The sequence below is a fragment of the Kogia breviceps genome, chromosome 3 (genome assembly GCF_026419965.1).
Source record: "Kogia breviceps isolate mKogBre1 chromosome 3, mKogBre1 haplotype 1, whole genome shotgun sequence".
NCBI lineage: Eukaryota > Metazoa > Chordata > Mammalia > Artiodactyla > Physeteridae > Kogia > Kogia breviceps.
The window spans coordinates 24,015,008-24,037,644 of record NC_081312.1 but is presented as its reverse complement, the minus strand read 5'-3'; the positions used below and the strand labels follow the sequence as shown (position 1 = coordinate 24,037,644).

At 40.3% G+C, this 22,637-nt stretch overlaps 1 protein-coding gene across 27 annotated transcripts in view; it reads left to right on the top strand.

Annotated features, from left to right (window-relative positions):
- NRXN3 (neurexin 3) overlaps positions 1 to 22,637 on the top strand; it is a 1,710,573-nt gene that overhangs the window by 808,873 nt on the left and 879,063 nt on the right. For all 27 annotated transcript variants that reach the window (XM_067027973.1, XM_067027953.1, XM_059057591.2 and 24 more), the window contains one exon: positions 13,008 to 13,127. In XM_067027973.1, the coding sequence (XP_066884074.1) occupies positions 13,008 to 13,127 (120 nt within the window). The remainder of the gene's footprint in view (positions 1 to 13,007; positions 13,128 to 22,637) is intronic.

The window sequence follows — 22,637 nt, the reverse complement described above, 5'->3', positions numbered from 1 at the left end:
ATTTCTTGATGTTTATCCTGACGAATGGAAAATCATTTTTCTGGACCATATGCCTTGGGGTTGGCTGTATGGTTGTGGAAAGGCTCTTGTAACCACTGCCTGTGCTCTGTCCAGTCCAACGTTTCCCTGCCCCTGCTCTGCTGATGTGGCTCTGACGAGGCCTGCCCCACCCTGCTCTGTGCATCCCCTGTCTGTGCTGTCTCTGGAGAACCTATAGAGCATTTCAATTGTCTGTTCCAGTGATGTTGATTATGCCGATTGTGTTTTCATTTCTGTAATGTTACCCTGGTTTGCTGTACCTCTTACTAACCTCTGGTTATTGTTTTCGCCTTTTCTGTTCTTTCGCTAACAAAGTTGCGTTGACCAAAGCTGACCTGCAAGGTAGAGAAGGTTCTTGTTTTCATTACCACTTTGGACTGAAAGATGTCCTGGGTAACCCTTGGTATCTTATCTTTAGAGGACTTCAAGCTGTCACACCTCTTGGACAGCAGCGGTTATGGGGAGGAGGCTGAACCCTGTGTTCTTTATTAACAGTGGCAGAAAACCCAATCACTGCATGAAAAATAACAACCAAGACGAGGCGTCTTGGGGATGGGAATATGATTCCATTTTGGGGGGACCAGAGAGGTTTTTTTTTTTTTTTTTTTTTTTTTTTTTTTTTTTTTTGCGGTACGCGGGCCTCTCACTGTTGTGGCTTCTCCCGTTGCGGAGCACAGGCTCCGGACGCGCAGGCCTAGCGGCCGTGGCTCACGGGCTTAGTTGCTCCGCGGCATGTGGGATCTTCCCGGACCAGGGCACGAACCCGTGTCTCCTGCATCGGCAGGCGGATTCTCAACCACTGCGCCACCAGGGAAGCCCGGACCAGAGAGGTTTGACAGCATCCTATATTGTGACTACCCACAGGCATATTAATCCACTTCTGGAAATGCCTCTCCAAGTAGTTGCCATGGAGGGGTTGGCTCCTTTTAATTTATTCACTAGAGACAGAAGACAGCCCTTGGAAAAAGAAACAAAAAAAAAAAGCCCATTTGAGTTCTTAATTTATTATTTTCTGGGCCAGGGAGGTCATTTCTCAGAGCAGGACTTTTGAGAGTGCTTAGACCTTATGAAAGAGAATGCCATTTTCTCTTCAGTCATTTTAAAGAAATCTTTTAGGCATTTGGGAGATATTAATCTCATTAAAACATTCTAGAGTTTTATGTCTCCTATTGGGGATTCTGATTGAACACTTTAATTTCCTGTTTTGTGATTCTAAAGGGAAGAAGTACTCTTGGGGAAGAAGAGGATCTATCGATCTATTGATTTTATCCTGAATACCCTTTAAAATGCCTGCATGTTAGATATCACTGAATATCTACTGCAGATACTGCTTCTTCTACCATTCAAAGAGGCACCTTGCAAAGTCTGTAATGGTTCACTGTCCTGTCGTGTCAGGCTACTTTGACTCAGAGTAGCAAGACGAGGACCTGCATTTTAGGTATCTTTCAGCTGATAGTTAAGGGGAGAATTGAGCTTTCGATGGCCTCTGCGAATTTGTGATCAGCACAAATTGTAAGAAGTGGTTAAGACAAAGGTAGCTTTAGAAATTACTTTTCACCTAAAAGATCATTTACTTTGCAGCGACTTGTTATATGTCATGAAGTTAACCAGTACAAGTGTCTCTCTCGGGTGGATATCAACCAGATGAGGTCTCTCTAGCCATTTTACTATAACTCTTCTTCATCCCCTCTTAGCAGATTCACAAATATGCTAATATTTCATAAAATTAATGAAAAGAACATGCACTGGATTAGTACTTTGAAGTTCTAGGTAGCTGTACAATAGTTTTCAATTTCAAATATGTAAGGTCCTTTCAGTAATATGGAAGGCTGTTGTTTTTAGATGTTCTATTCAATTTTCCAAATAGTTCTACTCCATGTCACTCTCTAAATGGAGGGGAGAGAGAAGGGGACAGGATTTGACCTATAATGAGACAATTCAAGGTTGTCAAAGCTCTTTGTGACCAGATTTATTAGATAAAACTAGACAACTGCATCTCCCCATAGACTTTACCGTTCTTCATGGTAGTAACTGTGTGGATTTTAAATCCCCAGAAACTTACATGGGGACTCCACATGTAGCAAAAGGATCATAAAATTTCCATTCAGAGGAGAAATGGTTTGTAGGCATCATACAAAGAACTAGTTGATTTCTATGCCTACTATAAATTGTTGACCAAAGTGTAGATACAGATTTGGGGACATAATAGAGCGTCTTAATTTGCTCATTTATAGAAGCAGTCCAGTCATCAGTATGGTTTTTATGTGATTACTCCATTGACCCAAACTCTCTTCCATTCTTGTAATGACTTAACGGTCTCTTTGTGGCAGGAGCTGTTATTCTTTGTAATTATTCTGAGTCATCTTACTCCTTCCCAGTATTATGGCAAAAGACCTTTAGGATGTGAATGCCTTTCCTTTTTATTTTCCTGACATTGGGGTATGGACCATTACTCATGCTGGCTTTTTCAGCTACAACCTGTGGGCACAGATAGGACTAATTAACATTAAGTGTGAAGGACAAATAAAAACATGTGACAAAGAAATGAGGCAGTCTGAAAAGTAAAGGCACTCATATTCATGAGGAAACATAACAGTGGGTCCAGGAAGTGGCAACATGGGTCAGGGCGAGTCAACAGCTTGAATCCTCTCGTCATGGTGTTGCTGGAGTGGCGTTTTTAAAAAATATTTATTTATTTGTTCGTTCATTCATTCATTCATTCATTCATTCTTCTCCAGTGATTGTGCTGTTCAGTTTAACAGGAACTCATCTACTCCTGTGTATCAGCTACTTAGCTAGGTACTGGGCTTACAGGGGAGGTACAGTCTGACATCAAATAAATCCGTAGGAGATCAGCCAGTAGCTACAGTGCAGAGTGAAAACTGCTGTGCTAGAGTGGACATGGAGCACACAGTGTGTCTGCGGAGGAGGGCTGCTGCACCGCGTAGGGTCACGATGATCATGGTGGGTAGTCGGGATATTTTCTAGGCAGAGTTTGGACTGAGTCTGAAGGGCAACATGTTTTAGATGGTTGAGAGGTGGAAGCTCACTTAAGAGCTTGGCCACTTAAGAGCTTCCTACAGGAAGCTCCATTGGGCTGAAATAATACTCACGTGTGGATGTGGTGTACACAAAGCTGGAGCAGGAGGATGGAGACAGGTGATGACAGACCTTGTGCGTAAGGAGTCGGACTTTACCCGGAGGGCGCTGTAAGGAGGACAGAGACTTGGATCAGATTTTCATCTTTTCAAGATCACTCTGACACCAGAGTGGAGAATGGATGAGGAGGACAGGAAGTGGAAGCAGAGGGTGGTTAGGAGGGAAGTAGCATATTCCAAGACAGAGGGAAGAGGTGTGAACCTGACAGTTGCTACTCTTGTGGGCTAAGAAGATAAACATGTTTCTCTCTCAGATGAAACCTCTGAGGAGTGAGGAAGAAAATGAGCTTTTTTTCCTATGTATTTCCCTCCCACCTGCAGTGTTGCTTCATTTCATAGCAGATGCTTTTACACATCATGACCCAAGGTGTCGGGGAGGAACTTGATTGACGGCCCTGCTTTAGGTCACACTTTGCATCCCTCCAGGTTAAGAGAAGGGAGTAGGAGCTCCCCTGTGGTCCATGGGAGGTGTTGCATTGCTGAGAGGTACAGTCCCTTGAACCTCAAGGTCCCTTGAATAGAGTAACAATATCTATGGACTTTTCAGAAGTAATTTTCTAATTCCTCTTTATTTGCAAGAGGGGTATTCCTAGAGAGGAAAAGATTCCCCAAAAGAAGCATGTTCGTTTAAGGAAGGACCTGCTCAGCTATAAAAGAAATATTAAGTTTGATCTTTGGGGAGTGAGGCAGATGAGTCATAATCATGAGAAATAAAAAAAAATAGCTCTTTATTGGTTTAGGGGATTAATCGGAATATCCTCTCCCTTGCTTTCCATTATAATGCCCCTTGGCTGCTTCGGTTTTGGGAGTTGAATGGCTTCTTTTCTAGAAATGTAAGCTGCTCCTTTGCCGAGATGATGGGCAGGTGGGTAGGAGGGGGCCAAGTATTGATCAGATTTGGTTCCAAGTGCTGCGTATCTCAAGTAAGTCAATAAATGTTTTGCGTTTGGACACCTTGAAAACCCAAAGATTCTTTCAGGTCATTTTCGGTTAAGAGTTGTCATCAGCCAAGTTTCTTCTAATAGGTAATTCTCCAACTTTCCTTACTGTGAGGACTATAGTTCCTCACTTCATTTTATCCAAAGCTAAGAGGTGTATTGCTTTCTCTGTTGTATTTTGTGTAGTAAAGTATAGTGTTTGACCTCATAGAAATCAGTTCCTCCAAGATGGTTTGCATTATGGGAAATAATAAGAGAGACGGGAACTAAATGGAACTTTCCACAGTGGTTTCTGCCTCTTGTCTCTCAACGTTGCATGACAGAGGTTTTTCACAAAAGAGCTGTAACTTATGACTTAACTACCTCAATGTGTTCATTTCTGCAGTCCTGACCAATTACACACCCAACTAAAATGGGTAGAAATTGATTTTCCTTTCCAGCGGAATTGAGAATACCCTTTACCTGAGGGTTTCTTTAGTTCAGGCACATGCTAAGGATATTGTGTCTCCATGATGATGACAGCCTTGCATGGCAGATATTGTTATTCCCCAGTTCATGGATGACTTTATAGATTTTACATATATTATCTGATTTCAATCCTTATAACGTGTGAGGTAGAAACAATTTCTCCTTTATATAGATGGGGAAACTGGGGTTCAGAGAATTTAGATAATTAGCCCAAGATCACATTGCTAGTAAGTAATAAAGCTGGATTTTAAAGCTTATGGCCTTTCCCCTACTGTGCTATATGGTGTGAGTCTGGATTTGCATATTTCCAAAGCAGAAACAGTACAGAGATAACCAGAGAGTGTCCAAGTGTCCTCCAGCTGACTTTATGATAGCTGGTTTTCATAGCAATACTATTTCACTAAGTTCTAGATGATTTGTGCACAGTGTTTATTAAAACAAAGTATTTTAAATTAGCTGTCTTTTTGTCCAGCCTGGCCTTAGAAATCCCTTCTCTCTTTCTCTCTTGAAGAAAATTGCCTCTACTGCTCCAACAAGCTGCTACATCAGAGCTGAGAAAAGAAGGAAAAGTAGAAAATGAGGTCCCAGTTTACCTTTTCTGAGGCAGCATTGACTTTTGAGGACCTGTTCATGATTTTAAAAAGAAGGGATGATCTAATCATTTGACCTTTATTAGCCAGGCACCCTCTGGAGATAGGGTGGATTGAGCAAGAAGGCTTTATGATGACACCATTCTCTCACCTTTACACACACTCCAACAAGGGCAGGCATTACTGTTAACCTCTCTTGTCTGGAAGTGTCACGTGGGTAAATTGCTTTGCTCACCAAGTGTAATTATTCTTTGCTGTTTATTGGCCATTGAGGGAAGTGCTGTGCCAGAGCTGGCACCAGCACAGGAATTTTCAGGAATTTTGTAAGCTTATTGGCATCATGTAACACATATTCGCTTGAAATTGGCTGTGGTGGGAGTATTTTACGCCATGAAAATCAGCTTACATAAATGTTACAGATCAGGTTTTATTATTATTTTTTTCCCTCGGAGTTCTAGTTGTTAACAGGAACACAGGAAATCAGAGGCCACTGGAGATAAAGAACTCATGAAGGCGTCTTGGTTTCAACCAATTCCCATATGCCCATCTTGACTTATTTTAACTCATTGTATGGTGAGAGGGCTGAAGTGATTGAGGAGAACCGGGGTGTTATTGAAACTGTCCCCATGTCCCACAACTGTTGGATTTTATTGTTGCTCTTTTTCGCTCATCGCCCTAACCAAACAACTGTTTTGAACCCTTGCTTGAGGAGGGAAAGCCATAAACACCTGAGCATGCTTGATGAGCCCTGTCTCGGTGCCTTTCTGAGCAGGAGCAAGGCATAGGTCCTGCCCTCAAGACGAAAAAGTAAGAAGATCTTGGGAACACAGCTGCTCTGAGGTCTTTCTGCCAATGAAATTTTATAATAACATTTAGGACCCTGTTCTCTGACTTTGCTTAATCTTCTGTAAAGTGGGAACTAGAGCATTCACTTCTCAGCTGGCTCTTTATGAAGAGGGACGCTTGACACATTTAAGGATCATTGCTTTCTTATTGTAAAATTAAATAGAAGTGAGTTGGGTTTCTGCCAGTTAAAAGGGATGAATCTTATGTTGCCTGTAAATGACTCCCTTTGGAAAACCCAAGAGGACCCAACACTGTAAATGTAGAAGTACTTTGAGAGCTACAGAAGTATCTTTGTTGTAGGGACCAACACCTACTTGCAGCTAAGTAAGGATAACCTTATCCCTAAGGTCAAGAATACCTTTCATGAAGCCTCAACACTTTAATTCTTATATGTTACCCATAGAGACTGTAGATTGCTCAGGAAGTTGGTAAGGATCTTTCACACATACACACATATGCACAGATACATATATCTATGTATATTCATCTTCCTTTTTTTGTTCTTTCTTTTTTTCTTTCCCACTCAATTACTGCTCAGTCATCCTTCCTCTATGAAACGATGGAGATTTTAAAATGTAAAAGAGGAAGGGCTTATGAACTTACAAAAGTGGGAAATAAAACCGAAGGTGGAAGATATCTCTTTAAGCAGCCCATGGCAGCTCTCATACAGCTTCTTCCCATGGCAGCTGGGCTTTATATGGGGCCAGCGAACCCTTTGACTGGCCTAGAGTTCTACTGTGGTGATGCTTCACAATCAGGTTCCAGTCAACAGATTCTAAGCCCTTTGACAAACACCTCATGCTGTGTGATTAAAGATGATGAATATTGTTAAACCAGCCCCACCTGGTCCCACCAGTGGGCTACCAGCCTTGCCCTTTAGGATGAATGGATATTGGGAATCAGCCCACATGTATCATTCCAGGCTCCCCCACTCACCAAGCCTATCTTTCCATTGTGGCCAAGACCAGCTGGTGCTGGTTATTTATCCATTTTAAATTGGGAGGTTTGGTTAAGTCCTACTTAGGCATTAACAGATAAACACTCTGATACAAGTGTCCTGTGCTTCCAACAGCACTTCTGTCTCAAGGACCTGCAAGTAATAAAAGGCAGTCTGTCAACTTTTGATTTTTCGAGACCTTGAAGAGGAGTTGACTGAGTCAGTTTGCATGTACAGCAAAGGTGGATTTTAGCAGTAACAGGAATGAAATTAATTACTGTCTGGGACAATTCTTAAAAATAAAAACAACCCCAGATTCAAGCAGAATAATGAGAAATTTGTGGCAGCCTTCAGAGTTATCATGTGAAAAAAATAAAGAAAAAAGACACAGTGCAGTGCTTTCCAGTAAACTAAAAACAGAGCTGGGAGTTAAATCTAAAATACCTACAAACATCATTGACAACTTACTTAGTCCTTTCATGCATACTTCTGTTGCCTTGTCACTTTCCCTACTACACAAAGAAAGTCACCATCCGTTCTCAAAAGAATATGTGACTATTTTAGTGAGGATTCATTACATATTTAATACACCATCCCTATACGGAGGGTCCCTGAAGCTTTAGTGTAGTTTGTAGTTACTATTAATAATTTAAAAACTTTCTAAATATGTAATTCCAAAGGTTTATGTTATCTTAGAGTATCTGGAATTTTAGGTTGATTTGGAAGAATGTTTTAGATAAAATTATTAACTCTTCAGAAATATCTGTTATGTTTATAAATGTATGCATTTGATATAGATTTTTGTTCATATACTTAGACAAAACTAGATCTTCCTGTTTACTTTTAATTGAATTTTGAACTGAAATAGCATTTGAAAATTTTCTTTGTTAAAACAGTCACATCCTTACATTCAATGTAGGTTAGAGTACCCTTGCTAATCTAATGGCAAGACACACACACACACACACACACACACACACACACACACACACACACACACACACACACACACACACACACACACACACACACACACACACCCTCTGGTTTATCCACATCCATAGAGGTTAGGTGGATCAGAGGTTAGGTGGATCAGTTGTAGAGTTAGCAAGCTTGGGTTTGAGACCTCACCCTGCTACTTGTTACCCGTGGGACCTTGCAAAAAAATCACCTGATGGTTCTGTGACTTACTTTACTTTTCTGAAATCCTTGCCTTCCAACTTGATCATCAGTCAAAAAATTCTTTTGTTTTTGAAGTTCTGGATGTCTTCCATGAGAAAATCGTTCCTGCTTTTCTGATTCTTTAATACTTATAATTGGGCTTCCCTGGTGGCGCAGTGGTTGAGAGTCCGCCTGCCGATGCAGGGGACACGGGTTCGTGCCCCGGTCGGGGAAGATCCCACATGACGCGGAGCGGCTGGGCCCGTGACCCATGGCCGCTGAGCCTGAGCGTCCAGAGACTGTGCTCTGCAACATCCGGAGCGTTGCGAACGTGCTCCGCAACGGGAGAGGCCACAACAGTGAGAAGCCCACGTACCACAAAAAAAAAAAAAAAAGGGTTTCCAATACTTATAATTGCTTCATCATGTGTTTGTGAAGACTAAATGAACTAGTATCTGAAACACGCTTAGTACGTTGCCTGGCACATGATAAGTGCTAGGTAAGTCCCTTGTTTTGTTATTGTTATATCCTCGGTCTGATCAAATTATATCAATGGATGTGCAGTCGGAAACATTTTTTGAAGTTTTTCTTTTTCCCAGAGCATTTTGGTATGTTTCTTTACCTTTTCTTTTTTCTTCCTTTCTTTTCTTCTCCCTTCCTTCTCTCTCTCTCCCTCCCTCCTTCCCTCCCTCCTTCCCTTCCCTTCCCTTCCCTTTTCTTTCTCTCTCTCTCTCTCAGTTTTGAAGACAGTATGAGAATATGAGAACTAGATACAGATATAAGATATAGTCTATTCAGGAAAAGATGTCCTTAAATAGTTTGAAATAAGAAAAGGAGCTTATATTGGCATTTAGAAAGTGTTTTAGAGTCTAGTCCAAACTTGCACTCATTCAACACAGTTATTGCATACCGTCCCTGGGCATTGGGGACCCAAGAGTCTTTGTCCCAACATCTGCTGAGATTAAATGAGTCTAATGGTTAAATCAGAAGAGGAAATGTGGTCAATTAAATACCACCACTACCCCCAGAATGTTTGGTTCCAAGTAGAAAATTGCTTATATAAGTTGATACTTGTAAATTCTATGGATAAATTATTTAGGAAAACCACATGGCTTTAAGTCACAAAAGAATGACTTTATTTTTTTTTTATTCTCTTGGTTTTTTAAAATTTCATCTATTAAGTTGAAGTATGTTTTTATTTTATTTTTTTAAATTTCTTGCAACATCTTTTGAATTTTCTTTTTTATAAAAAAATTTTATCAGAGTATAGTTGATTTACAATGTTGTGTTAGTTTCACGTGTACAGCAAAGTGAATCAGTTATACATATATCCACTCTTTTTTAGATTCTTTTCCCTTATAGGCCATTACAGAGTACTGAGTAGAGTTCCCTGTGCTATACAGTAGGTCCTTATTAGTTATCTATTTTATATACGGTAGTGTCTTGTTCTTTCTTTCATTCAATAATATTTTCTGAGCCCCTACTTTACACCGAATACTTTATCAGAAGCTAGAGATATAAAAGGTGAGCAAAACAGACAAGACTTCTGCCCTCAAGGAACTCATATTCCAGAAGGATGAGACAGACAACAAAGAATTTAATAAATAACTTAGTTACAGTCCATGTAATTGTTGTGAGTTAAATAAAGCAGGAAATAGGCTGGAGAGTAAATGAAATGCTGATGGGGACTTCCTTAAATAGGATAGTCTGAAGAAAGATCATTTTGAGCTGAAACTTAAAGAATAAATGAACCAGTCATTTGAAAATCTGCAGGAAGGACATTTCAGGCTATGGGTTGGGCAAGAGCAAAGGACCTTGAAGGTAGGGATGGTCTTGAAGTGTTAGAGCCAGGGGTCCTGGAACTGAGCAGCTTCAGAACCACCCAGAGAGCTTGTCACAGCTCAGGTTCCTGAGCCCTGCCTCCAGCCAGTAGGTCTGGGTGGAGCCTGAAAACATGCATTTCTCACAAGCTCCCAGGGGATGCAGGTGCTTTTGACTCTGACTCAGGCCTACGCCGTGAGCACCATTGTGTTAGAGAGGAATTGGAAGGAGGAAGGGATGGCTGGAGCGTGGTGTGCTGGAGGTGAGTAGTAGGAAATGAGTCTGGAGGAGGAGACAGGGGCCCTGGGATCTCACCCTAGAAAGGAAGTACAATTTCAGGCTCAGATGGATGAGAGAAGTCATTGCAGGTTCTCCTGGTCCTCACTGAAACCCTGAAACTGCCCTTGTCCTTAGACGATGACCGTGTAGTCAGTCTTTGAGGATTATCTGATTCTGAACGGCATTCGCCCCTTAATGCGTGGGAAACAAATCCCGTGGACTTTGGAAATGGCCCATAATTCCCTCTGTATGGGATTCCGACCAACCTCTGACAAACGGGACTGATTGCTTGCTTTGCAGAGAACCATTCTCCCATGCCCAGGTTTTAGAAGTTTGAGATAATGGCAAATCCGGGGACTGCAATGCAGATCAGCTCCACATTTACTGAAACACTTTCTCTGCAGCTGGCACAGCGTAGGATATAACCAAAGCATAGTACATGCTTGGTACAGCAGGGACATAACCAAGGCACATTACATGCTTTCTAATTGTAGGCAGCATTCACTCTTTTTGGGACAAATAGTAAAAAAAAAAATGTGAAAGAATTAGAGGATTATGTAAGCAGAGTACAGTGCCATGTGTAATAAAGTGTTAAATATTATCTTATATAAATGTTAGTGATGCGGATAATACGTGCCGTGGCCACTAGGAAGTGGGAGAATTGTTGTCTGAAGTTACTGGGGAATGTTTGATATCCAGGAGGCATTTTAGCTGGTCCTTAGAAAATGGTTAAAATTTGGCTAAAGGGGAAGAGAAAGACATGGGAAAACTTCTGTCTTCAGATTCAATGAACATGCAAAGAATTATTGTTTTCCCAAAGTTTTTGCTGTTCTGCTGCCTTTCAAGGGGAAGCTTTCCATGTGTTTCTGATTCTTGAGCACAATTGAATTACTAGCCCATTGTCTGGTGAGAGCTGTTTGGTCAGGGAGCCCCACGGACTTCTCAGAAGCTTTTGTCCTTTGAAAGAAGCTGTTGTGATTTGCCATTGTTAATGAGCCTTGTACTACACAATGCTCAAGTTTAAGACCCACTGAGAACATGACCTTGAACCTCCTTTCATCTCCACATGGGGGAAACACATGGCATATAGGAGCTGCAGAAACCCAGCAGCTATGCTGCTCCCACAGTGTTAGTAATTGTCTTGAAGTTTCTTATGTCATATCCTAATAGCTTTGTATTAGGAGTGATGGTCTGTACTGCTTCTACCCTTCATGAATAAAGACAAAATGTCTTGCCACCCAGAAGACAACCCCTTTGTAGTCATGCATCTCTTTTGAATATGCATCCTTAGGACCCGATAGGCTTATAGTTCAATATTCTGTGCCTGTGTGAGGCTTAGCCTGGAAATTGTGGAATATGCACTTACTGCAATGGATATATTTTTACTGTGTCAAGTGCTTTTTTTGCATCAGATCCTACTGGGATCTGATGTCATCCTACAGTCATCCTACAGATGACTACTACATTTGATGAGTCAAAGGGCCCACCTCCTTTGCTGAGGCTTTCTGGGAAATTCATGGAGTTATCCTGAATATTAAGATATTAATATTAAGATATTAATATTAAGATAGTAAGATATTTCCTCTTAGCTTAGATAATTCCAAAGGTGTAGGTTTATCTTTAATGCCAAGATAAAGGCAGAAGACAGAAGTGAAAAAGAGAATGGTTAAAGGGAGGTCCCAGGATGACCTAGGAAAGATGGCAGTCTGTAAGGCAGAGATCACCAAACTTTTTCAGTTGCTCACTCATATCTGCAGAACATTTTGAGAATGTCCCCAAGATAGGTATACTTAAAGAAAATGAGCATAATTTCTAATATTTTCTTCCTACACCTCAAATACACCCTCTGGTATATGCACACTCTGTTTGAATACATTCTTCTGTAAACCTATAGCAGCAGTGTGGTGCAGCACTCTCGTTCTCAGACGTTAGTCTACATCATAAAATCCTAGAAGCTTGTGCAAACACAGATTTCTACCTCTCCGCAGAGTTTCTAATTCAGTAGGTATGGGGTGGCCCTATAATTTGTATTCCTAACAACTTCCCAGGTGATCTGGTCTGAAACTATGCTTTAAGAACCACTGAGGTAGTTAGTCTCAGGGTTAGTTTATCTAAGTTGGACATCAGGATCCTTTAATTATCCAATGTGTGACCTTGGATAAATTATTTCAGTCCTGTGAGCTTAGTTTTTAAAATCTGTGGTACAGAGGTAATCACAATTCCTTACATTTTAGGGCCACTGGCGAGCTTCATGAGATAACCTAGACCAAGTGCTTATCACCTACAAAACAACAATACATGCTGGCTGCTTTATCCTCCTCCTTCTCCTCCTCATTATCATCACACGTCTTTCTAGTGTCACGAAGTAGACTGTAAGAACTTTTGTGCCTTAATTCACAAGAATCATGGCAATGCATTTTTCTGCTTTAGCATTGTTCATTTAGAAAGACCGTGCTCCAAGTGAGATATCTTTCTACTTGAATGGTAGAGATGAAGCTCTTTTGCAAAGTCTGCCAAAAGAGAACAGTGTGTTCAGCCCTCTCCCTTCTGTGTGTAACTGTTGATAGTTTGTGGCTAAATGTGTATTTCTGTTGTCTTTGTAGTGAATTCTTGCATGATATAGAGTTGACATTTTTGGCGGTTGTGTCTTTGAATGTTTTGGGGCATGAGAATAGTAAATTCAAGTGATTGCTTTGAATTTGATTAGTTTTAACACTTTTTTTCTCTCTCTCCTTTTTTCTTCTTTCCTGCTCTTCTTATGAATTACTAGGACCAAGTACCACCTGCCAGGAGGATTCATGCGCCAACCAGGGCGTCTGTATGCAGCAGTGGGAAGGCTTCACCTGCGACTGTTCCATGACCTCCTATTCTGGAAACCAGTGCAATGATCGTGAGTACAACCTTTTCATACTTGGGATATTTTTCAAAGAGTTCAGAGGTTTGGAGAAACCATAAGGGACATTATGTAAAAGGATGGCTCTTCTGAAAGATTCATAAGCAATTTCTCATCCAGAAACTGGGAAAATAAAGGACTAATGGTCTAATGGCAAAGTGACATTTCTTGTTCAACAATACTAGATGTTTTTCCATTTACTTCCTGTTTTCTTTAGATTAGATGACCTTTGACAAACAAAACAATTATGACAATATTTTTGTTCCAAGGAGTTCAGTTTTCCATTAATTAAATCATCTGGATAGCAATTTTGAGACTCTCCCACTTACATTGCCTAGAACTTGGAGGACATTTAAGGAATGTAGCTGTTTTTTTCAAAAAGTCTGTGTTTAGAGAATTTCTTAGGCCTTCCAAATGATGAAGACATTAAGAGAGTTTATTATTTTTTCCAACTAGAAATGTTTAATGCATCATCAAGTGTCTTTCAAATGTAGGCAGAGATTCCCTCTGGCTAAATTTATTGATATATGTTTAGTTTATATATACATAGTCATTCTGTTTATATATATATATATATATATATATATATTTCTGTTTTGTGAGTATGTTTTTATTTATGTATCTGTGTTATTTGCTTCATATTGGAAGAGAGCCAGTTGTGATTTTTGTCCACTAGTGATGCTTCGGGTTCATCAGCTGTTTTAATTCTAGGAGAAGACTGATTTCATGAAGGTGATTCTAGCACTGATGGTGGAGAGAGTTCAGTTCTGTGGGAATCTATAGCCTGTGTCCCCACGTCCTTCTAACATGGCCACTTTTAGAAATGAGCAAACACTTGAAATTTCTGAATACCTATTGCAAAGTGATTTGTTGAAAAGCCCTGGCTTGGGTCCTGCTGACCTTCTCATCTTCTAAATGCAGCCTTCATGGTAGGAGTTTATTTTATAACCCGAACTCATAGTTGTCATCAGTTGGTTTTATAAAAAAGATGCATAATGTTATCTGAGCAAATACTAAAGTTACATTACAGTTTGTACAAGTGGGAGCAGGCGCCAATTACAATGCTACCTCTGTCATGTCTATTTGGTTTTCCTTGATTACTTATTTCTCAACTTTTTTCATGTGTACAGTTGTCTCCTGTCCTGTTTTCCATTTTTTTCATAGGCTTTTTTCTTTATGTACCCTGTCAGTCTCTTAAGATACACTAAGGAGAAACAAGTGGGGATTCTGGAAATATAGAGAGAAAATTCTTTGAACCTCATTGATCTAGGTTTAAGCATTTGCCTCTGGATTTATAATACAAAGGACACACTGTTTGCAAACGGCTTTGGCATTAGATGGCCCTTTCCAATTATTTGGTAGTATTTTTATTGAAAGTCCTGTTTCCATATTTATGATTTGGAAATACTCTTCCACTCTGAAACAGGCAGTGATGGACCCATCCAGAGTCCCTGAGGAATTGTTCTATATGCTCTTTCTTTTCCCTCCAATTTGTCTGCATGGGAGGCTTTTTTCCTAAGTGGTAGCATAATGCTTCTCTATCCTCACAAGTTTATTCCATATCACACATACATACCACTCCCAGTAAAACATGGTCAGGAAGAGACTGCACAAAGGAAAGACAGAAAGGTACGTTACACTAACTGCGGTGAATAGGCACAATCTTCAGAAGGTATGTATGCATTTTTTGCTCACTGAAAAGTTCCTTTCCGCCACCCTGGCTGGGCATTGTTTTCTGCTAAAAATCAACCAGGATTCTTTCCAGTTTTCTATGATTGTTTCTGATTTTGTCAAGAAAAGATTGTGCCTCCATCTGGGATGAGAACTATTGCATGATCTGACCTGAACAGTTTGTCAGTGTGTGAAGAAGTACCAGAACCAGGATTGGGAAAGGTCAGCGTTCTTTTGTGGCAATAGCTTCTCATCCTTCAGAAATGTTTCTAAGACATCCAGGTTTAGGGTAATGTATTTTGAATGTTATTCTATAAACAGTGCAGTTGAATTTTCGATTGTCAAAGACTTCTGAGCTCAAATCGTTAAAATAATCTACTTGCCTATTCTCTTGGAGAGTGGACCAAGGCCTCTGTGACTGGATGGCTATATGGATATGTGAGCAAGTACATTTTAATAGCAGAATGTGGGGAATATATGGAATTCAGATACACGTGATATAACTATGAAGTTCAGATGTAAACTTTTAATGAAACCCAACCAAATATATCAAAATGGTAGGTTGCTTAAAATTTTTACAATGAATGTCTCTGTATTAAAGTACTTGGGGTAACTTCACTTTGGGAACTCGCATCAGAGCCAGTTTGTTCCACCTAAAAAAAATCAGTCTCAATTCTTTACGTCATAGGTTATTCTTTGCTGTATCAACCTTGATCCTTAGAGTTGTAATGTGCTACTCCACAGACAACTTCAAGATGATGTTACCTATCTAATACTCTGTGTGCCTACCTTTGCTAGCAAATCATGGTAGCTTTGTTTGCATCAGGAGTTGAGTATTAACCCTCAGTGTCGCCAGCAGATTTGAAAAAGGCTCACGCTTATCATTGGCAAAAGCTGTGGGGAAAATTGCAAAGAAAGCAGAAAGAGTAAAATAAATGAATGGTGGATGAAGAAGGACGAAAGAGAAGGAATATAGAGAAAAGCAGAGATTGCATCTTCTATGAGAGAGCACAAAGGTGGTTAATATTTGCTTTGGTAACACGCATGTCACAGGTGGCCTGCCTTTGACCTAAATAACAGAAATGGGCCGTGCATTGTAAGTGGAGTGACATCAAGGAAATCTGGCCTTTACCCAATTCTTGGGAATAGCACGTTTTGTAGAATGTTGCATATGTCTAAACTAAATTATATTCCCTAGAATACTGTCATAAGACCATGTGAATTGGTTAGAAATTCAGTCTAATGGCTAAAGTTGTTTTTGTGGGGGAAAACGTTTGAATACTTTCCTTTTCCTTGAGCAGTTTCTCAGGACAGCAGATTGATCCTCAATTAACAGAAATGAAAACATCTCTATTTATTATTGCATATCCAAGAATTGAAACTTGTTCAAAAGGGAAATGGCTAGACTATGGTATTTTTCAAAATAAAGTGCTCAGTCCATCATATATAGAAAGGTTAATTATATCTGGACATGACTTGCAAGTTTCTAAAGAAATGTCTGCGTTTTCGAGTCTTGCTCACTTCTTCTAGAATTTGTTCTATCGCCTTATAACCTTTGTTTTTTTCTTGCCTGTTTGCTAGGTTTGGCATTTGTTTGACAATTTCGAGGTGCTGTCACATAGATACGGCCTCCATGAGTAGAGTTTACATTTAAAAATTGTGTCTTGTTTATTAGTATGAATAGACCAAGCTGGGATGGTTTCAAGTTTATTCCGTCATTCTTTATGAAAACGTGGTGGGTTGATGGAGCCAGTGGGGTAAATTTCTTGTTCATTCTTACAAAGATAGCTGTAAAACTGATATAAGTGGTTGTGAAAGTATGACATGTATTCTCTGTAGCTGGTCACCTTGTATGAGAGTGATTTCCTTGTATTGGATAGAAAACAAAAATCATCTGATTGGAAACTCAAGTATAATTGATTTATTAATTGTCTTATCTAGTTTTAAGACATGACTTTCCACCATTTCATGTAATGGTAAAATCATAGGGAGTTTCATCAGGTGATGTTTCAGGCTGGTTTGAAACTGCAGTGGACAAAATCATCCCAGAAGCAATTTTGAGTTCATGTAAGGTCCAGTAAGAGCCGTGAAAGGACACACAAGTAACGTTCTCCAAAGAATATCCTCAGTTCTGAAAAATGCAAAGCAGAGGGAGGCTGATTTCCCCGAGGGCGAGCACCACCTGCATACAACTTAATGACATGTTGTAGGGGTTACATTTTAAGTGCAACAAAAGGAAGGAAACCTTTTAAGGGCCCTTGTAAAAGGAGATTCCTTTTGGATATTGGGTTCTTATTGGTATTTTAAATCAGGACAGAGAGTCTGAGCAATTTCAGTATGTTGTAGACCTTACACCATCAGGTGAATCCAGGATCCGTTTCCTGTATTGAATGGCAACGCCAACCCCATTGGTAAACAAACCTATTGTTGACTTCCTCTCTTCTTCACAACTTCACACAAGGTCTCAGCCAACCCAGACCACTTGCACATTCCCACACATATGCGAAAAAGTTCTCACTTAGGAGGACTTTTTGAAAACAGCGATTTTAAACACTTCACAGCTATTACCTTTAGGCTTGTTCATGGCAACTGTTTTGCGTTGTATAATTCTGGAATCTCGTTATTGCTTCTGTGCCCTGCAGAAGTGAATGTGGGGCAGTCTGTGGCATGTGAGTCCACACATCAAGTTCTTGGATTTATAAATCGGATGTTTATAATGGCTTTGTGGGGTGAAAAGAAGGGAATAAATGTGGGTTCTCAGCCCACCTTCAGCAGCCAGCTGCCCACACTACATTGCTCGATGTACACTGTGGGCTACTTGTTGGAGAAACTGCTTGGTTCATACTGGCGTGTGATAATAGATGTTCTTTGCTTGCAACAAATCAATAGCAAGCCACTGTGGATTGTGCAGACAGTGGCATGTGATGCGCCTTTTCAGACAGTTTTCTGCTGGAATGGCTGTTAAGCTGCACTGTTGGCTATTGACTGGCCTTTTGCTTTTTATTTATTGTGTGGGTTTATTTATTTTTTTAACGTAGGTTGGTATATTGATTAAATCTGTTAAAAAACACATTTTCCATTCAGGCTTCAGAAAAAAATAAGCAATATGCACATTACTTAGTGCACAAACAAGGGGACAGACATGTGTGTATGCTAATTCTGTTTCTTGGGTCCATATAGGTACCCTGGCATTATGTTATGAGCCTATGTTGTTATATTTATAGCAATAATTTCCCTGGATATCAGACCACAATATATTCATGTTTTTGGTAATGTGCTTACTTCCTACCTCTGTTTTCAGGCTTTACCTGTCCAGCAACTAGGCCATGTTTGATAAGTTCACTATTAAGACATCTATTTTCTGCTTAGAACATACTTTATCATTTACTCATTTATTCACTCACCAGACATTTCTTATTTGCAGATATGATCATGAATAAGATACATCCTGTTCTTAAAGACATTAAAGTCTAATGGGGGAAGACACATATGAACGTGCTGTAATAGAAATATGAACAGTATACAGTGAGAGGTCATAAAGTGGAGTGAGATCAATTCTCCCTGGGGTTGAGACTCCATTAAGAAGAGCCTACTGCTTTTAGAAAAGTTTTCATTGACAAATGAGTCTTGAAAAGTTTGTAAATACTTCCTAAGCAAATATGGCATGAACTAGGGTTTGAAAGGAAAAGTGGCATTCCAGCAAGCAGAGAGAAATATACTGTAGCCACTGTTAATGTTCTGGCTGTTTCCTCCTGGTTTTTTTTTTTTCCCCCCAAGCTTTAGCAAATCGCATGGGCATATTCTTGCCCAGGTGTCGTACCTGTGAAGAAACCCGTGTGCCAACACTTGTCTCTGTCAGAGATCAGGGGAGCTTTCAAAGACCCCTCCCTTGGTTGGGAGTGGGGTGGGACTGTGTAGGGAGGGGACAGACGTGTGTGTATGCTGATTCTGTCTCTTGGGTCCATATAGGTACCCTGGCATTATGTTACGAGCCTATGTTGTTATATTTATAGCAATAATTTCCCAGGATATCAGACTACGATATATTCATGTTTTTGGTAATGTGTTTACTTCCTACCTCAGTTTTCAGGCTTCACCTGTCCAGCAACCCTCTTTGAGCCAGGGGAGGTTCTGGAAGCCACCTGAGTCAGGGACGGGGCCTCGATGGCCCTTCTTCAATGGGCTCCAAGGGACCTGGAGGGAAGCATTCCTTCCTCGGGGTGGTCAAGCCCTTTAGAGCTTAGTTCTGAAGAGTGGGTGTCTGTGTGGGGTGAGCTCCCTCACCCCACAGCTCTCTCCTTTCTCTCTGAGACAGGAGCTGGCTCCTTTCCCTCTCCCCCCGTGAGACGGCACAGAGCCTGCAGCAGTCCATGCACGTTGAGTGAATGAGTGAGTGACTAATTCTCCTTGGGGTCTCCAGCTGGCTGTCCCTCCTGCCACAGATCTTAGGGCTCCCATTCTAAGGAGCAGGTCATTTCTTCCCTCAGGGAATCTGTTCTTCAGTTCCTGCCTATTCTGGCACGAAGTCAGAACACGGTATTTCGTTATTGTGTGGCTTCAGCTCCACACCTACCTATTTAGAAAAATGCTGTTGTGATTACCAGATTTCTTCCCAGTCTGTACTCTAAGCATTTGTATGGTTAAAATTACACCCAGGTTAAACTTTGTGCTCTCATTGCGTGATACGCATTTTCAAAGTGTAAAAAACGTTAGATTTTCTGATTTTCTTCAGTAGAATGCACGTGATGGTGCCCAGTTCACTGGGGAAGAATCCCCTGTGTTGAATCTCTTGCTGGATCTTAGATGTAGGCCTAGTAGGGCCCAAATCTTATTTCATTGAACCATTGGTAGACATTTATCTTGGAAATTTAATTACAATAAACCATATTTTTAAAAGTTTGATTTGTAATATATATAACTTATTACATTATAAAAGACTTCATAGTATAGTCATTAGGTTAATTAGCTTTAGAATCAAACTGCTTTAAATGCCAATTCCAACTCTAATACTATGAAATTGAATTAGCCTCCTTTGTTTCAGCACAAGGAGTGTGATCAGTACTTCATAAATAGGAGTAGTAACAGTTTTTATTATAACTAATAGTATTTGATATTTGTCAAATCCCTCGATATTTGTCAAATCCTAACGTTCTACTATGACCTTTATAAAGATGCTGTCCCCTTAATCATCCCAAAGTCCCTAAGAAATACCATACTACTGTTGTCCTGATTGTCACAGTGGGAAAACTGAGGTCACACAGTTAGGAAGTAGCTGAGTCAGAACTTGAATCCAGGTTTGTTTGACGTGAAAGCTCACATTATTATTAGATTTGCTACTACTTAGTCGTTATGAGAAATAATCACAGTGAACATCTGCACTAATTACTAGACCAGAGGGCTTAAAATTCCAGGTGGCAAGTCTTCTCAGACAAGCAAATTATTGATACATAAGAATATAGGCTTGGAAAAGAGAAGCTCTGTGTTCTTTATTTTATCACATTCTGGAATTCTGAACACTTCAGTTGTTTCTGTCTTAACACTCAGACGGGGCCATTTAGTAAGAACATCTTTAGATATTATAGATTTAGAATCAGAATATCCCCTCATAGCCCCAAATATTTATATTTGCATTCTCAGTTGACCATCTTCTGATTTCCCATCTTTTTTTTTTTTTTAACTTTACTGCAATTTCAATATATGTAATAAAGCATAGTGGATGAGACAGTTGATGTAGAGTGGATGGCTTCTGTTGAAATCTTGACTCTGTTGTTTAATAGCTGTGTTACCTTGGTGCTAGTAATTAATTAACACCTCGATGTCTCTAAAATGTAAATATTTATATGTTCCATCTCATAAGAGTGTTGTAAGGGTAAGTCAGATTCATAATTGTGAAGTTCAGGACATGACATGTAATAGCCCCTACAGAACCATTAGCTACTCTTTAATATAGTTTTCAGAAAGTTAAAACATGACTCATACAAATGCAATTTTCATAAAGTTAAAACATAACTCATATAAATGAGAATGAATAGAATAGAATGTGTGCCAAATGTATTTAACTCCTTAACGGGGGAAACAGCAATGTGGTTGAAGTGTAAACAACAAGATCGCAAAAGATTATTTGAAGAACTGGTATTTATAGGAATTAAAAAGAATATTAAAATACAAATTTAGTTTAAATAACCTGGTGAATGTCTCACAGGGTAAAGAGCTCTTAACTTTTTTTTTTTTTTTTTTTTGCGGTACGCGGGCCTCTCACTGTTGTGGCCTCTCCTGCTGCGGAGCACAGGCTCGGGACGCGCCCGCTCAGTGGCCATGGCTCACGGGCCCAGCTGCTCCGCGGCATGTGGGATCTTCCAGGACTGGGGCACGAACCCGTGTCCCCTGCATCGGCAGGCGGACTCTCAACCACTGCACCACCAGGGAAGCCCAGCTTTTAACTTTTGATGTTATCTTTTCTACCGAACATTGTGTCTTTACTGAACAAAAATCTATAGGTTAATTATCATCTCAAAGACTGTGCCTTACTTAATAGTAAATATGTATGTCAAACAAAGGTACATTTTCCCATAGAATTAAGTATTTCTTGTGTGGATATGTTAAACAATATCCCTATATGGCATTGAGAGGACACGTGTCTTTCCTAGGCTTTTTCTTAAGTTTTAGATAATTTTTGTTAACAATATTATGCTCTGTTCAATTACAAATCATGTTTTACCTTGAATATCTCTCTCATACCATTACTTTTTATTTATTTATTTTTTATTTTTTATTTATTTATTTTTTTTTTTGCGGAACGCAGGCCTCTCACTGTTGTGGCCTCTCCCCTTGCGAGCACAGGCTCCGGACGCGCAGACCCAGCGCCCAGCCACTCCGCGGCACACGGAATCCTCCGCGGCACGAACCCGCGTCCCCTGCATCGGCAGGCGGACCCCCAACCACCGCGCCACCAGCGAAGCCCTATTTTTTATTTTTTAACCACTTAACTGTGTACGGGTCACTGTGCTAAGTTCGTTGTATCATTTTGTCATCTACACAACCCGAGAAAGTAAGATATTATGATCCCTGTTTCACAGGTGAGGAAACTGAGACATGGAGAAGTCAAGTGATTTGCTCGAGGTCCCAAAACTGTTAGGTGGGGAGACAAAAGACTCAGATTTACATTTGACCGCATAGTCTGGCCTCTTGACTGCCAAGGTCTCCCGAGTGCCTCAAGGAATGTTCTTAATAAGCACTCATCTGAACACATAGGGATTAACATTAGCCCCAGAAATTTACTACTTTCATGGCAACACTTACACTGTATAGTCTAGTGTTTACATTGTTATGGCGGCAGGGGGCAACATTAGGATTGATCTCCTCAGGTAGTAAGATCAGAAGTCCCATCAAACAGGTGCCATTTTGCAGGTTTGGTAGATCTAGGCAGGCAGAGGCTGAGTCCAGAGAAATCAGGGAGGTTGGGAGGAGCCATGGTCAGCAAGATCCAGAAGGTAAGACAGATACAAAAGAAGCATTCACGAGTGGGCAGCCTCAAAAGGAATGCTCCAAGTTATTTCTTTGCATCTGTGTTTCATTCCTGGGCCCACAGATATCCAGTGTGTCTAAAAGAAGGCCAGGCGATGGCAATTAAACCCAGAGTCTTCTTAGAGTGAGGATGAAGGTATTGATACTCTTCGGAACAGTTTAATAGATGCAGGTTGTGGCTAGCTTGTTGCCCATGGGAATCACTCTTGCTTATAAATGCCCCGGATATCAAGAAGAGGTTATTTTGTACCTAAAATCTACTGTACTGCTGATAATAATACACACACAGTGTCATATAGATTCAGCAAGAGC